Source organism: Taeniopygia guttata, chromosome 3, assembly GCF_048771995.1.
Source record: "Taeniopygia guttata chromosome 3, bTaeGut7.mat, whole genome shotgun sequence".
NCBI lineage: Eukaryota > Metazoa > Chordata > Aves > Passeriformes > Estrildidae > Taeniopygia > Taeniopygia guttata.
Window position 1 is genome coordinate 77,010,010 of NC_133027.1, and position 11,798 is coordinate 77,021,807.

The 11,798-nt window shown below is 41.6% G+C and overlaps 1 protein-coding gene and 1 long non-coding RNA gene across 8 annotated transcripts in view; one reads left to right on the forward strand and one right to left on the reverse strand.

The window, feature by feature from the left end:
* Positions 1–11,196, forward strand: part of LOC140683515 (uncharacterized) — a 52,954-nt gene extending 41,758 nt beyond the window's left edge. Inside the window, exons 2-3 of the long non-coding RNA XR_012054702.1 lie at positions 7,306–7,363; positions 11,080–11,196. This is a non-coding gene — a long non-coding RNA (uncharacterized lncRNA). The remainder of the gene's footprint in view (positions 1–7,305; positions 7,364–11,079) is intronic.
* The window catches only part of PACRG (parkin coregulated), a 228,822-nt gene continuing 224,808 nt past the window's right edge, over positions 7,785–11,798 (reverse strand). For 5 of the 7 annotated variants that reach the window (XM_072926062.1, XM_072926056.1, XM_072926057.1 and 2 more), the window contains one exon: positions 8,625–8,973. In XM_072926062.1, coding sequence (XP_072782163.1) covers positions 8,819–8,973 — 155 coding nt within the window. In that variant the 3' untranslated portion in view covers positions 8,625–8,818. Of the gene's footprint in view, positions 8,231–8,624; positions 8,974–11,798 lie in introns of those variants that run through there. The other 2 variants (XM_072926059.1, XM_041714805.2) reach the window with 2 other exon arrangements.

Consider the following 11,798-nt stretch of genomic DNA (forward strand, 5'->3'; position numbering starts at 1 on the left):
TAAAAGGATTTTAAAAACTCCACTGAAAACAGAGGAATATTATTTTTCTTCCTTTGAAAAGAAAAAACCCACCATTATAATATGTATGAAAAAAACACTGTAGAGTTTGCAACTACCCATTTTTCCTACTTCATGTGGTATCAAGGCTGTCTTATAATTAAAAGCACCCATAACACAGACCACAAAAATAAATCCTGCACTATGGCAGTAGCAAAATTATTGATAGAAAACAGTCTTATCAAGTTAATTTGGGCCCTATTATTTTCATTACTGGATTTAAGTAAGAAGATCTATCCCTTAAAGAAGGCCAGAACACTATTCCACAGATTTATATATATACATATATATATATATATATATATATATATATATATATGTATGTATGTATGCACACATATGTAGAATTTAAAAGCAAGTGGCCAGAATTTACTAACTTAAATTCTTTTCTGTGATGAGGCTTTATTTTTTTCCTATGACTGATAAAGAAGAAAAACCTTATTAGTGAGGCCTCGGTGGCAGTTACACTGCCACCACTACACTGTGAGAGATGCAGACTTTTTTTTCCCAAGGAGGGTTTAACTGCTTTGTAGATCCATAACAACATTTCACAGAGAAAGCTTTATTCAACTAGAGCTCTTAAACCTCCTTTGTGAAATGTTGTGGTATTTTGTGAGATACGTGGCCTTTGCTATGCACATGATGCTGGTAGGTTTCTAGGCACACAAGTTCAAGAGCTTTATTTTCCAGATATTTTTTTCAATAAATTAAGCTCATTGGTAAGACTGCATGCACTTCAGAAAGGCAGGAAAAGAAAAATAACCACTAACTCTTTCTTCTGCAGAAGCAGCTGGATTTGCTGCTGTTGTCTGTGCAGAGCAGCTCAGATGCTGGCTTTGGCTGCCTGCAGGTTCACAGCCCTGGAATGTTTCTGGTGGGCTTTTCCTCCTTCATTAGGAACATTCTTGTGATGCGGGGGATTCCTATCAAAGCTATCATCACCCTCACAACACAAGTCATTCCCCAGCCTTTGAATATAGACAGCTGCCAAGCTACAGAAAACATAGCTGTGCCTCTACAGAATTCTTCACAGAGGTTTTTTTTTTTTTTTTTCCCTTACTCTTGCATTTTAACGTGCTTATAACACCCAGCCCCTATGGGGGAGCGAACATAAGGCCTTTTAAAGGCAATCTTTCAGAATGCTCCAATTGTGCCCTTAATTGCATCTAAGTACATGTGGGCTCAGCTCTATGCGGACATAGTTTTAGCTGTAGGTTGATTTGAAGCAAGCCACACATTTTATACCAAAGCAATGCATAAAAGCAAACACAAGAGAAGAAAGCTTTAATTTAGTCACATTACTACTGTAAGTAATAATGCATAGCAAGCAATAATCAGATGCAAGACGTTTAGAGCAGATGTTCCCTTTACTTTGATTCTTGAGGCAGTGGAGTAGCAATTTCTTCCTTTGTAAGAGACATAGATGATGCCGTATTAGTGAAAAAAGTGTTAGGCATGAAGTTCTTCTAGTTAATAGCTGAAGAATAAGTCACACTGTGAAATGTGGGGCTGGACGAGATCTTGCAGGTATTTGCCCTCCCCTACTAAGAGAATTTTGAAAGAGACCTGGGGTTTATATTTGGGCTCACAGTAGTGGTTTGAAGTACTATTTCTGTTAGAGTCTATTCTTCCCCCATTCCTTATCCCTGGAAATAGTTAAAAGTTTTCCAAAGAGGTAGGGAACTGCAGATCACCCACCTCAGAGTTTCTTGCTCATCATGTGCTGGGGAAGAGGCTTGCTCCAGCCTGGGAAAACACCACCAGCAGCCCATGCAGGAAAAGGGAGAAGAGGCTCAGCAGGTTGTGCTAGGAGGAGCGAAGCGAAGCTCTGTGATGCCTGGTGATACCCTAGCTTTGATGGTGACAACACCCCATCCAGCAAGGCAAGATGTTGTCATGAGTACATTGGGGCAGAGATGGCAGTGCCTGGAGGAGAAGATGGCTGTTGAATGTGTGCTGCCCTCCCAGTAGCATCAGCAGCTCCAAGCAGGCCTTGGAAGTCACATAGGAAGTGAGGGGAGAAGTCCCAGGCTGCCTCGTATCACAGCAGTGTGGCACCTGTCTGGTCCTCCTCACGAGCAGAGCCTAGGGAGGCTCTGCCAAAGAAAATCCAGAAAACTCTCAGTCTCTCTCAGAAAGAGCCCAGGTTGTAGCTGGGGAGAAAATGGTAGCCCAGAGAGGCAGGGGGTGGTGATGTGCAGCTGCAGAGGCCCCAAAAGTTCAACAAATGCAGCCTCTAAGTACTCACAATGAGAACAAATGGCGGGAAGCCAAGAGCTTCCCACCATTTGCTCTCATTCCTGTCACCCACCTGCAGCAGAGCTAATGTTTCCCACCACAGAGCTGCTCCCTGGGCAGTAGCTGAAGCAAAACATCTCTGCAATAGGGCCTCCTCCATTCCTTTCCTCCATAATGCTGCAATGTATTGGGAGAAAGAGATGCAAGTTCCCCAAAACTCACATTTTCCAAATCATAAATTGTCAAGGAAAAGCCTTTGCCGGAATAGCTGCTCGCTCCTGGTCTCTTCTCATCAGCTTCCCCCCTACCCACACAGATCCCTCAGCATCTCTTCCAGCTCAGCACAGCACCACAGGGACCCAGGAGAAGCAGGAAGCAAAAACACATGAAAATGAAGTAATGAGACTAATGCATAAGATGGAGATGGCCAGATGCTGGGATATCATTCTCTGCTTCTAGGGTGAGAGTTAGGTAAGCCAAGCTGCTTTTTGGTAATTGCTCCTTAGGGAAGGGCTTAGGAATTACACCCAGAAAACAGAAATTGAAATTTGATACAAAACTGGATGGACCACACATTCAAAGCCAGGTCCCCTGATTAATGCAATAATGTGCAACACGAGGTAGATGCTTTATGCCAGACATTAATTTTTCCTGCCTGTGCCCAGTGGGTTTCATCATCCAAAATTGCTATACATGTTGTTGGCAGGCTGTGTTTGTGATGTGGAGACCTCCTTGAAATTTCTTTTAAACTTTTGTGTTTTGAGGAGTTTGTGCACAGGGTTTCTTTGATCACTATGCCCATATCAGAGAGCAATGTGATTTCATGCAAGACCAGAATGACCCTATGGCAATCACAGGGCTGCAGTGCCTGCAACACTTAGTGCAGAGGGGTATGCTACCAAAAGCATCCATCCACTTACATGCAGTCACATGAAGTATGGCAGGCTAAATTAATTTCTACTAAGTTGTGCATCATATGGCTACAGAAGCAGCACATAACACAGGAAACGTGTTCCCACTGCTGCAGAGCAAGCTACAACAGCAGGCTGGTGTACAGCTGATCCCATTCTGCCCACCAACAACTTTAACCTCTGATTTATTTTTTTTTTTCTCCCAAAAGCATTGTGCTGATGCAGGATTGCTGAGACCTTTTAATAAACCTTTTAATAAACTAAGGGTATGTCATACAAGATCCAACACTATGGTGCTCTGTTTAGGTGCTCCCTTTCTTCCTATTACCTCTCTGCATTAATCCAGCTTGACCAAGGCAGAGTAAGGAGGCTAGAATTTAATTTCTTTCAGTATTTGAAAAGCACTAGGATTATTTCCCATTTCATCCCCTCCCACCTCATGCCCCCGGCAGCCAGGGTCATCAGACCATAGCAAATGCAGAAGGCTCTTGTGCATGGGTACCAGCAGCAGCAGAGAGAGTATGGTCCCAGAAATGTCCCTGGTGATAGCCTTGCCAACATGGCTGTGCTCTCATCTTCCCTGAAGGTGCCCATTCTTCTGTAGCTTAAGACTTTTGCTCTATGTGAGTGGCTCTGTTGGACAAAAAAAAAAAAAAAAAATCGGAGCAAAAAATCTCTCCTTTCTCCCTTGAGGAATAGGACTCAGGGCACATTCCTGATTGGAAAGTAACATAGCAGGGTGTCCAAGATTAGGTGCTTCTGCTGCTAACGGGGAAGCCCAGAGAGGGGAAACAATGTCACCCACTCCTGAGCACAGTGACCCTGTCCTGCTGCACACACAGCAAGAGCACGGGGGGTTGTACGCTGGGGTTTGCAAGAGCTGCTCAACTCCCTCCTGAGTGACATTAGTGAAAAAATAAGGTATTTGTTGATTTGTGGCATCACAAATGGGGATTGAAGCACAAAGCTGACTCCCGACTCTGCAAGAAACATACTTTTTCCTCTCTGAGGCTGCAGTTTGCTGTCTCTGCTCAAATAGGCTTTTATCCACCTCACCAGAAGCCACCATGCACTGTCCAAGGAGGGGAGAGCTCTCAGCAAGGAGCCCACAGCCATACCCAGGCTGAATTTGCTAGGCAAGAACAAGAGCAGCTAAGATATGCCCCAGCACACACACTCCCCTTCCCTCCCCTCACATGCCGGAAGGATTATGGGGCCAGTGCAGGGAACTTCTTGTCCTGCCAGGGCATAAACCTTCCTTTCCCAGTCTCCAGGAGGCACAAAGCAGCTCTGAGAGGTTGCAAGCAGACAGGCTTTATATGGAGTTCCCACAAACATCACTGCTTTTATTTAAGGCAGAAAACACAGGATGTTACAGATGAGTGGAAAAATGTGATGTGCCCCACTGCCTGCAGAGCCCCTCAGACTGGAGAATGCTCTTCTGGAAGTCAGAGGGTCTCCAGACAGGATTAGGAAAGCACAAAGTGTCTGCTCAAACGTCTTATTTTTGCCCTGCTTGGCTGCAGCTACACCTCCCTGCACCCCGCGCGCAAACACCCTCGCAGCTAGGGCCCCCTACCTTCCCTCCCACTTACAACTTCCCACAGCCCTTTTGTATTTGACTCCTGGGAGGCTCTTTTCAAACTTTTTTGGCAGCTCCATCTCTTTGAAACACTGGAAAGCTACCAGCAAGAAGCATGGCTTCGGCTCCCTGCCACCAGTGCTGGAAGCATCTCGCTCCATCCTCTGCCAGGCTCTGTCCCTCTGCAGGAGCCCAGGGGCAGCCCCAGCCACCCCTGCCCCTGCTCTCCTTCCCATGAGCAAATCAGAGTGTTCAGTGGATCAATAGCTTGCACAGTGACTGCTCTGCAGCATTTGCCAGCATTTACAAAGTGCCAGAGTTCCCTACACTCTGACACCTGTTACAGAGGTCCCTTACACAGCTTTGAGGAGGAATCATCAAAAATATTTTATTTTATGCTCATTTTCATGACAATGCATGACAAAGGTAGCCATTCCCGCCCCCCCCCCCTCCCCCCAGTGTTACCACATGCTTTTTTCTTCTTCAAGCTAAAGAGTTGCCAGCCAACCTAGGACAATTATTAAGATAAACTGGAGATATTTCAAACAGGTAGCTTCAGAAAAACAGCACTTAACAACTTAACTTCCCACACATTTGTTCACTGGTGCTCCTTACCTTACCCGCGCCAGAGAGTTAAAAGGCAGCAAAGACCCCAGAGTAGGGCATAAAGCACACTGCATCTGTTAAGCCAAATTAGGCTCAATGCCTTGACACTTAATTTATACTCCTGGAAACACCTAGCCCAGAGTACCTTTTAGTTGATTACAATTAAAAATTGTTGATTGGCTTGCCCTGAACATCAGCGACCACAATTATGTCATCTGGTCAAACAAGAGATATTTACTATTTCTTAACCATATTTTTTTTCAGCATAGTAAGACAGCTAAGCAGTATTTTGAATGGCATACTATTACTTGTATGCTTAAGCACCTGAGTCCTCGGTCTTGCGCTTTATAAAGTGCTTTGAGCTGTGCAGTAATTGCCTATAAATATGCTGCTGATCATGCTTAAAGGGACATTGTCAAGGTTGGAATGCCTAGAGTTTGACTTAGTAAAATTACATCTTAAAATCATTTTATTCTTAGTGTTTCTAAATTACCAACCTGTGGGGTTTATCATGCTTCTTTTTATCATCCAGCTCCTAGAAATAATAAGGTTATGGGAGAATGTGTACTTTTAAATCAATGGACCAGACATAGGAATAGTATTGATGGAGGCCAATGTTCTCATCTTGAGCATGCAAATAAAAACACTTTTCTATAAAACTTATTTTTCCTGATGTGAATATGCATGACCTCTATTGCCCTTATGGTTTGCCAAAAGACCACCCCTTGTTGAACCTATGTCTTGTGAAAGAAATCTTCAAGAAAGAGCACAAGGCTGAGGGCATCAGGCCCAGGCAAGTCTGCAGTTTCACAAAGTTTTCACCCATTTTCCATGGTGTCTCTTTGTCAGTCAGCAGTCTTGTCCTGGTTGAGCTGAAGGGGAGGGGATGCAAAAAGAGGGGGCTGGGAAAAGAATTACAAAGGCTGGTGAGGAGCCTGAAACCCCAGCAGAAATGTTGGGAATGCAGAGGGGTGATGGGATGGGGAAAAACCAAGGCTGAGAGCCCTTTCCTCTGCATGTGGCTCTGTGGCTGGAGCCCAGGGTCAGGGAAACTGAAGCCAGTTATTGAGGAGCTTTTTGATCTCAGGCAAAGAGCAGTACTGGACTTTCTGTTAAGGAAAGAATACAAATAGCTGAGGAGTGAAAGGTGGCCTGGGAATTCTCCTTCTATGAAGGGCTTGGTTTATTTCTGAGCTGAATAACTCAGCTCCCTCTGAGCTGCAGTTTTCCAGCACAGTTTGCACTCATGGGAAACCTGCAATGCCACAGTTACCAAATCCATAGATGTCAGTCAATGAAAAAGTATGGCTCATTGGTGCCAGGGACAATGCAAGACAAATGGGGAGAAGCTGTCAGCGAAGGCTGTGTGGATGCTGCCAGGGTGGCTGTGTAGAAAGGCATTTGTGGAAGAGGAGACATGGCCTGTGCCCCCTGCATTATCCAGCTAGCCTCTGTGCTGCAAGGTTTGAAAACAAAGCTCTGGAGTTTCCAGAGGCATGGGCCTACAGCCAGACTTCACCTCCCTTTCTGCCTGGAAGGTGAAAGATTTGTTGATACCCTAGACATGAGGCTGAGTCTTGGATGTACTTACCCATTACAGGTGTATGTTGGACACAGGACAGACCTTGTCTCAACTCTAGGGACTTGAGGGTAGCTCTGGAAAAACTGTGTAAAACAAAACTCAGGAAGAACAAAAAAAAAAACCCCAAAAAACCCCAAAAAACCCAAACAGAAAAGAAATGCCTCTGGGGCCTGGAAAAAGGCACACCTCCAGCAGCCATGCCTAAACCAGGGGCTGGTGAGTGCTCGTGGCTGGTGACATCACTTGAAGGTGCAGCTCCTCAAAGAGGTGGGAAGAGTAATACTCTTCTTAACTTTTTTTTTTTTTTTTTTTTTTTTTTTTTTTTCCAGTTACAGGAAAGAGAAGAAAGTAAAAGAAAATCCTCAGGCTGAAGATGCCACAGAAAAGGCGAGTTCTAATGTCAATCTAATGACAGATATGGCTCAAGGTTCCAGCAGGTGGGAAGGTGCTCCCCACACTTCCAGCAAGCATCCAAGAGAGCAGGGCAGCATAGGGGCTGTGTCTCTCACTTGGGCAAGCCTTGCAAGGTGTGAATATGGATATGGATATGGATAAGCACTTGAAAAAATCTCATGTGTTTAACACCAAAGAGTGCATTTCAGGCTCTTAACTGTTACACTGAAACACTTGAAAGTGCAACTTGCATACTTTTGAAGAGCTCCAGAAAACTTAATAAAAGCCAGATGAGCCCAAAGTCTTTCAAAGTACTTAAAAAAATCTCACGCTTTTAGGCAAAGTTAATATCTCTGGTTTGTTTTGAGCTGACTCAATAATTTTAAATGGTTGTCTTTGAGAATTGTAAGACTGGTTTTATTTTTTTTTTTTTTTTTTGTAGGTTTATTCAATTGAAATACTTAAAAAGATATAAAGTCAATCTCAATAGCTTTACTTAAATTCATGACTATATCAGTTCTGTGTTATGGGTACACAGGGAGAAACTAACTGAGTAGGAAATTGTAAGGGATTCCTATAACAATAGTTACATTATTTGCACAGATACACACCATAATAATAACAACAGAAAAGCAATAGCAACCTTGCAGTTACAAAAATACCAAGTGCCCTTTAAAAATGTAGTTGTACATTCTGTGTTTATCCAGATTAACAGTGTCACTTGGGGCTGATACTTTACTTATGCTGTATCTTCCATCTGATTTACTCAAGTATTTTTCTGGGCTTCTTTTCTTCAAAACTGTACTTGTGCCTTATGTTCACCAAGAAGCAATCCAAGTTCCATGATTAAACACCTGGAAGCTGAAAACAGGAGTGTGTAAGAAACCTGGATTAATTTAATGACAGTGTCTTATAATGGAAAATATAAATTTTCCTGTTGCAATTGGTGTATACATTCAACAGTTTTATTGTATGTCAGTGCACATTATTCGGCACAGCTGCCAGAGAGGCATTGCTGAACTGGTGTTTCTCTTCCATGACAAACACCTATTAAGCAGTCAGCATAAACTCTTCTTGTTACAGCCTCTGACATCACCCTCAGGACAAGCGGACACAGAACAGTGATTGCTGAATCGCGTATGAAAATTATAGTTTTATTGTCCACACAAGTGAAGGTTTAACTCAGATTCCTGTTCGAGTCAGCTCTGTTATAAAGGAGTGATTCTTTCAGGGAACAAACAAGCACAGTACACCATTGTAATCAAAGGAACAGACACTATTTATTCATTGGAAAGCCTTGTTCACAATAGTGCTAACACTCCAATGCCCCTGAAGCCACTATTTTAGCAGCTGTAGAGAAGATAAAGCATGACTAACAAGATGACATACAGAGTCAGATACAGTTTTTTTAGAGCACAGATCGAATCATCCCATTTATTATAACTCAGTTTATTTGCATGACGTATAAGTGGGGATCATGTATTTAATGTTTATATAAGCATTTTCTCCACCGTAGCATTCAAGAAGTTGCAGTGTCTCTTGGATGAGAACTCCAATATTTTCACGCTTCTGCTGGCTGTATTCTATCCCATCACCTAAATTAACTGGTTAATAAAAGACAAAAAAGAAAAAGAAAAAGAAAAAAAAAAGGAAAGAGTTATATTGAATTTTGTCTTACACTTCAAAATAATGACAGAAAATGGCTATTGCTGGTCAATTGCGACGAAAATAAAAATAATGTAAATAAACACATTCTTATATAAGATGAATATGGATTCTCTCTTTCACAGTCTATCTCTAAAACCATTACTTCTTTATCTTTAACACTGCTTAATTAAGACAAAATTCTACTGCCAGATGCATAAGCAATTTTCTAAAAAAATAACTTAATCTAGACTTGTTATGGTTTGAAATCTTGAGTAGGTATTAGTTTAGGATTGCTCCACATTGGTCATCATAGTCACACACTTATGTTGTTCCTGATAGAGGGAACCTGGCTGAGAGATTTTTGGAGTAAAAAATGAAGTATAACATCATTCAATTTCAGCTTCCTGAAAAATGTGTAAAATTAAGTCAATGCAAAAGGCTAAATTATTGCAGTCCCCAGATACAGTAACATTTACTGCTGCTTTCTCTAACATGGACTAGCAAGGGTGACACACGCTCGTATACACAGACCATAATTCTTTAAAAATCAGTGTGAATAACTGTGGCAACAAAATAAGAACCATAAGAAATATCTTCACCTACAAAGTTGCTGAGAGATTTAAAGGAGGAAAATATTTTTCATTTGGTTTTAAAACAATATTCTGAAAAGTATCTGAATACATATTCCAAGACATGTATAAAAAATAATTTGGAAGGAGCAAAATGTACTCAGCCCAGGTTTGGTGTAGGGGGGAGCTGTCACTGCTGTAGGGTAGTCCACATGCAAGCAGCCAGTGGCCTCACTCTGGGCAGTGGTGACTATGTGCCCATGCTAACATCTCAAACAATCAGTGGCACTCTCAGCCAGAGAAAGACCCATTTGTCAGGACAGTGCAACTTCTCTGACAGAGCTGGTCTTTCACATTTGTAACAGGGCAAACACAAAGGCAAGGGTAGATTTTGCCCTCACTGTTGCTTCTAGATCCCCAGGTTGATGCCATGTAGATGTACAGCTGCACCAATCCTCACATCCTCTCCTAGATCTAAGCCCAAAGACGTGGATTTAAAGCTTGTGGCTTTGTTACCAGCAAAAACTGAAGAACCATGATAATGAAGAAACAGCTGGTGAACCTGGGCAAAAATCATCCTTTTGATGAATTTTTCTGTAAAATATCTGACTACTTACACACATTTATGACACTTCACTTTTTATGAAATTGTTTTACAAATACTGATGTGACATACGAGGACTGTGCTTCTTGAGTGGGAAGGAGGTAATTTATTTTTTATGATGATTACTTTTAAGCACACAAATATTTTCCAATACATTAACTGTTAATCTCACTGATGTGAAAAGCCAGGGTTGTGACATCAAAAATTATTACAACGAATTTACTGTAATGTTATGAATAACATATTATGAGAGTGCATAAAAAACACCAAGAACTGTTAGAAAAAGGATTGACTTATACAAAAGTAGTGCAAAAAGAAAAGCATATCACAATTGGCTGCATTTTAGAATAAACATGGCTTGGTCTTGCAGAAGGCAACTGAGATAACTGTGCCTCATCACCTGTCTTGCATGTGCAGTGTAAGCCCTCCCCAGAACACAGAGGTATTTCTGATTTCACCAGTTTGAGCAAAGGAAACCCTGAATCTTGACCTAAGTCTTGGCAAATACATAAAGGAATTACTGACCATATGTCTATTATCTGTAATTTTAAGCCTACACACATGCTCTGCTAATGAACTTACACAGTTTCCATCGTTCTTTGAAAGAAGTAGTAAAAAAAAAAAATCAGCTGTCTGGAAGTAATGGTGATACACTTCTAAGGAAGTCTGGGGGAGGCCAATGAGAAGCTGTGATAATGTTGGTACCAGAGGTATTTTCCAGAATTGCATGTAACAATCTTTTTTATAGAATATAGTCTGTACAAAAAATTATGTCTTAGATGCTTGATGAAAAGGTACCTAAGACTATGAAGCAATAATAAAGGAAAGAGTCTGCAAGGGAAGACTGAATGTGTGAAGTGCAGACTGTCATTACAATATTTTTCCTACAGACCATCTGTGTTTTATGAAGTTTTGCATCCTCAAGACAGCCATAATTCACACCAGTGTCATGACACAAGCTACAACCAACAATACTAGAAAGGTTATGTCAGCATCGATGTCACCTGGTAAGTACCAAAATGGCTATCATATGTATTTATAGAAATTAGCAAAGCTTTCATACAAAAATTATTATCATTAGGCCAAGAGGACAACGTCCATTAAATGGATGAGTCAGAATGATCTGCCCAATGCACCTAAGGGTAAATATCTACTTGTAATAATGATGATTAGTTGGAAAAAATAGCCTTTGAAGTAAAGGGGTCTCAGCATGTCCTTCTCTAGTTTGACTGTTTCCAAATTAGTTTGCCTGAGAAGCCAGCTTTTCAGCCATAAAAATGTTGCATATGTAAAGTGTGAACATGGATCTGATTCAAACTCTTTATGAAGTTGTCCTTTGTGAGGAAGAATAAATCAAGATGAAAATGCTAGGAAGCACATTTGCCATATCTTTGACTCAAAGTGAAATGTCTGGCAAATTCAGCACGCACCAAGAACTCATTTCAGAACAAATGTTATTTCTATGTTTAGAAGAAATACATTCAAAGATTACTGAGAGATCTAGAGGATTACAACCAGGATCCCTGATCCCAGCCCTTCCTGGATCAAAAAGTTAGTTCCCAATCTCCCAAACCATGCAGCAAAGGTTTTATGTGCTCAAAGTGAAGTG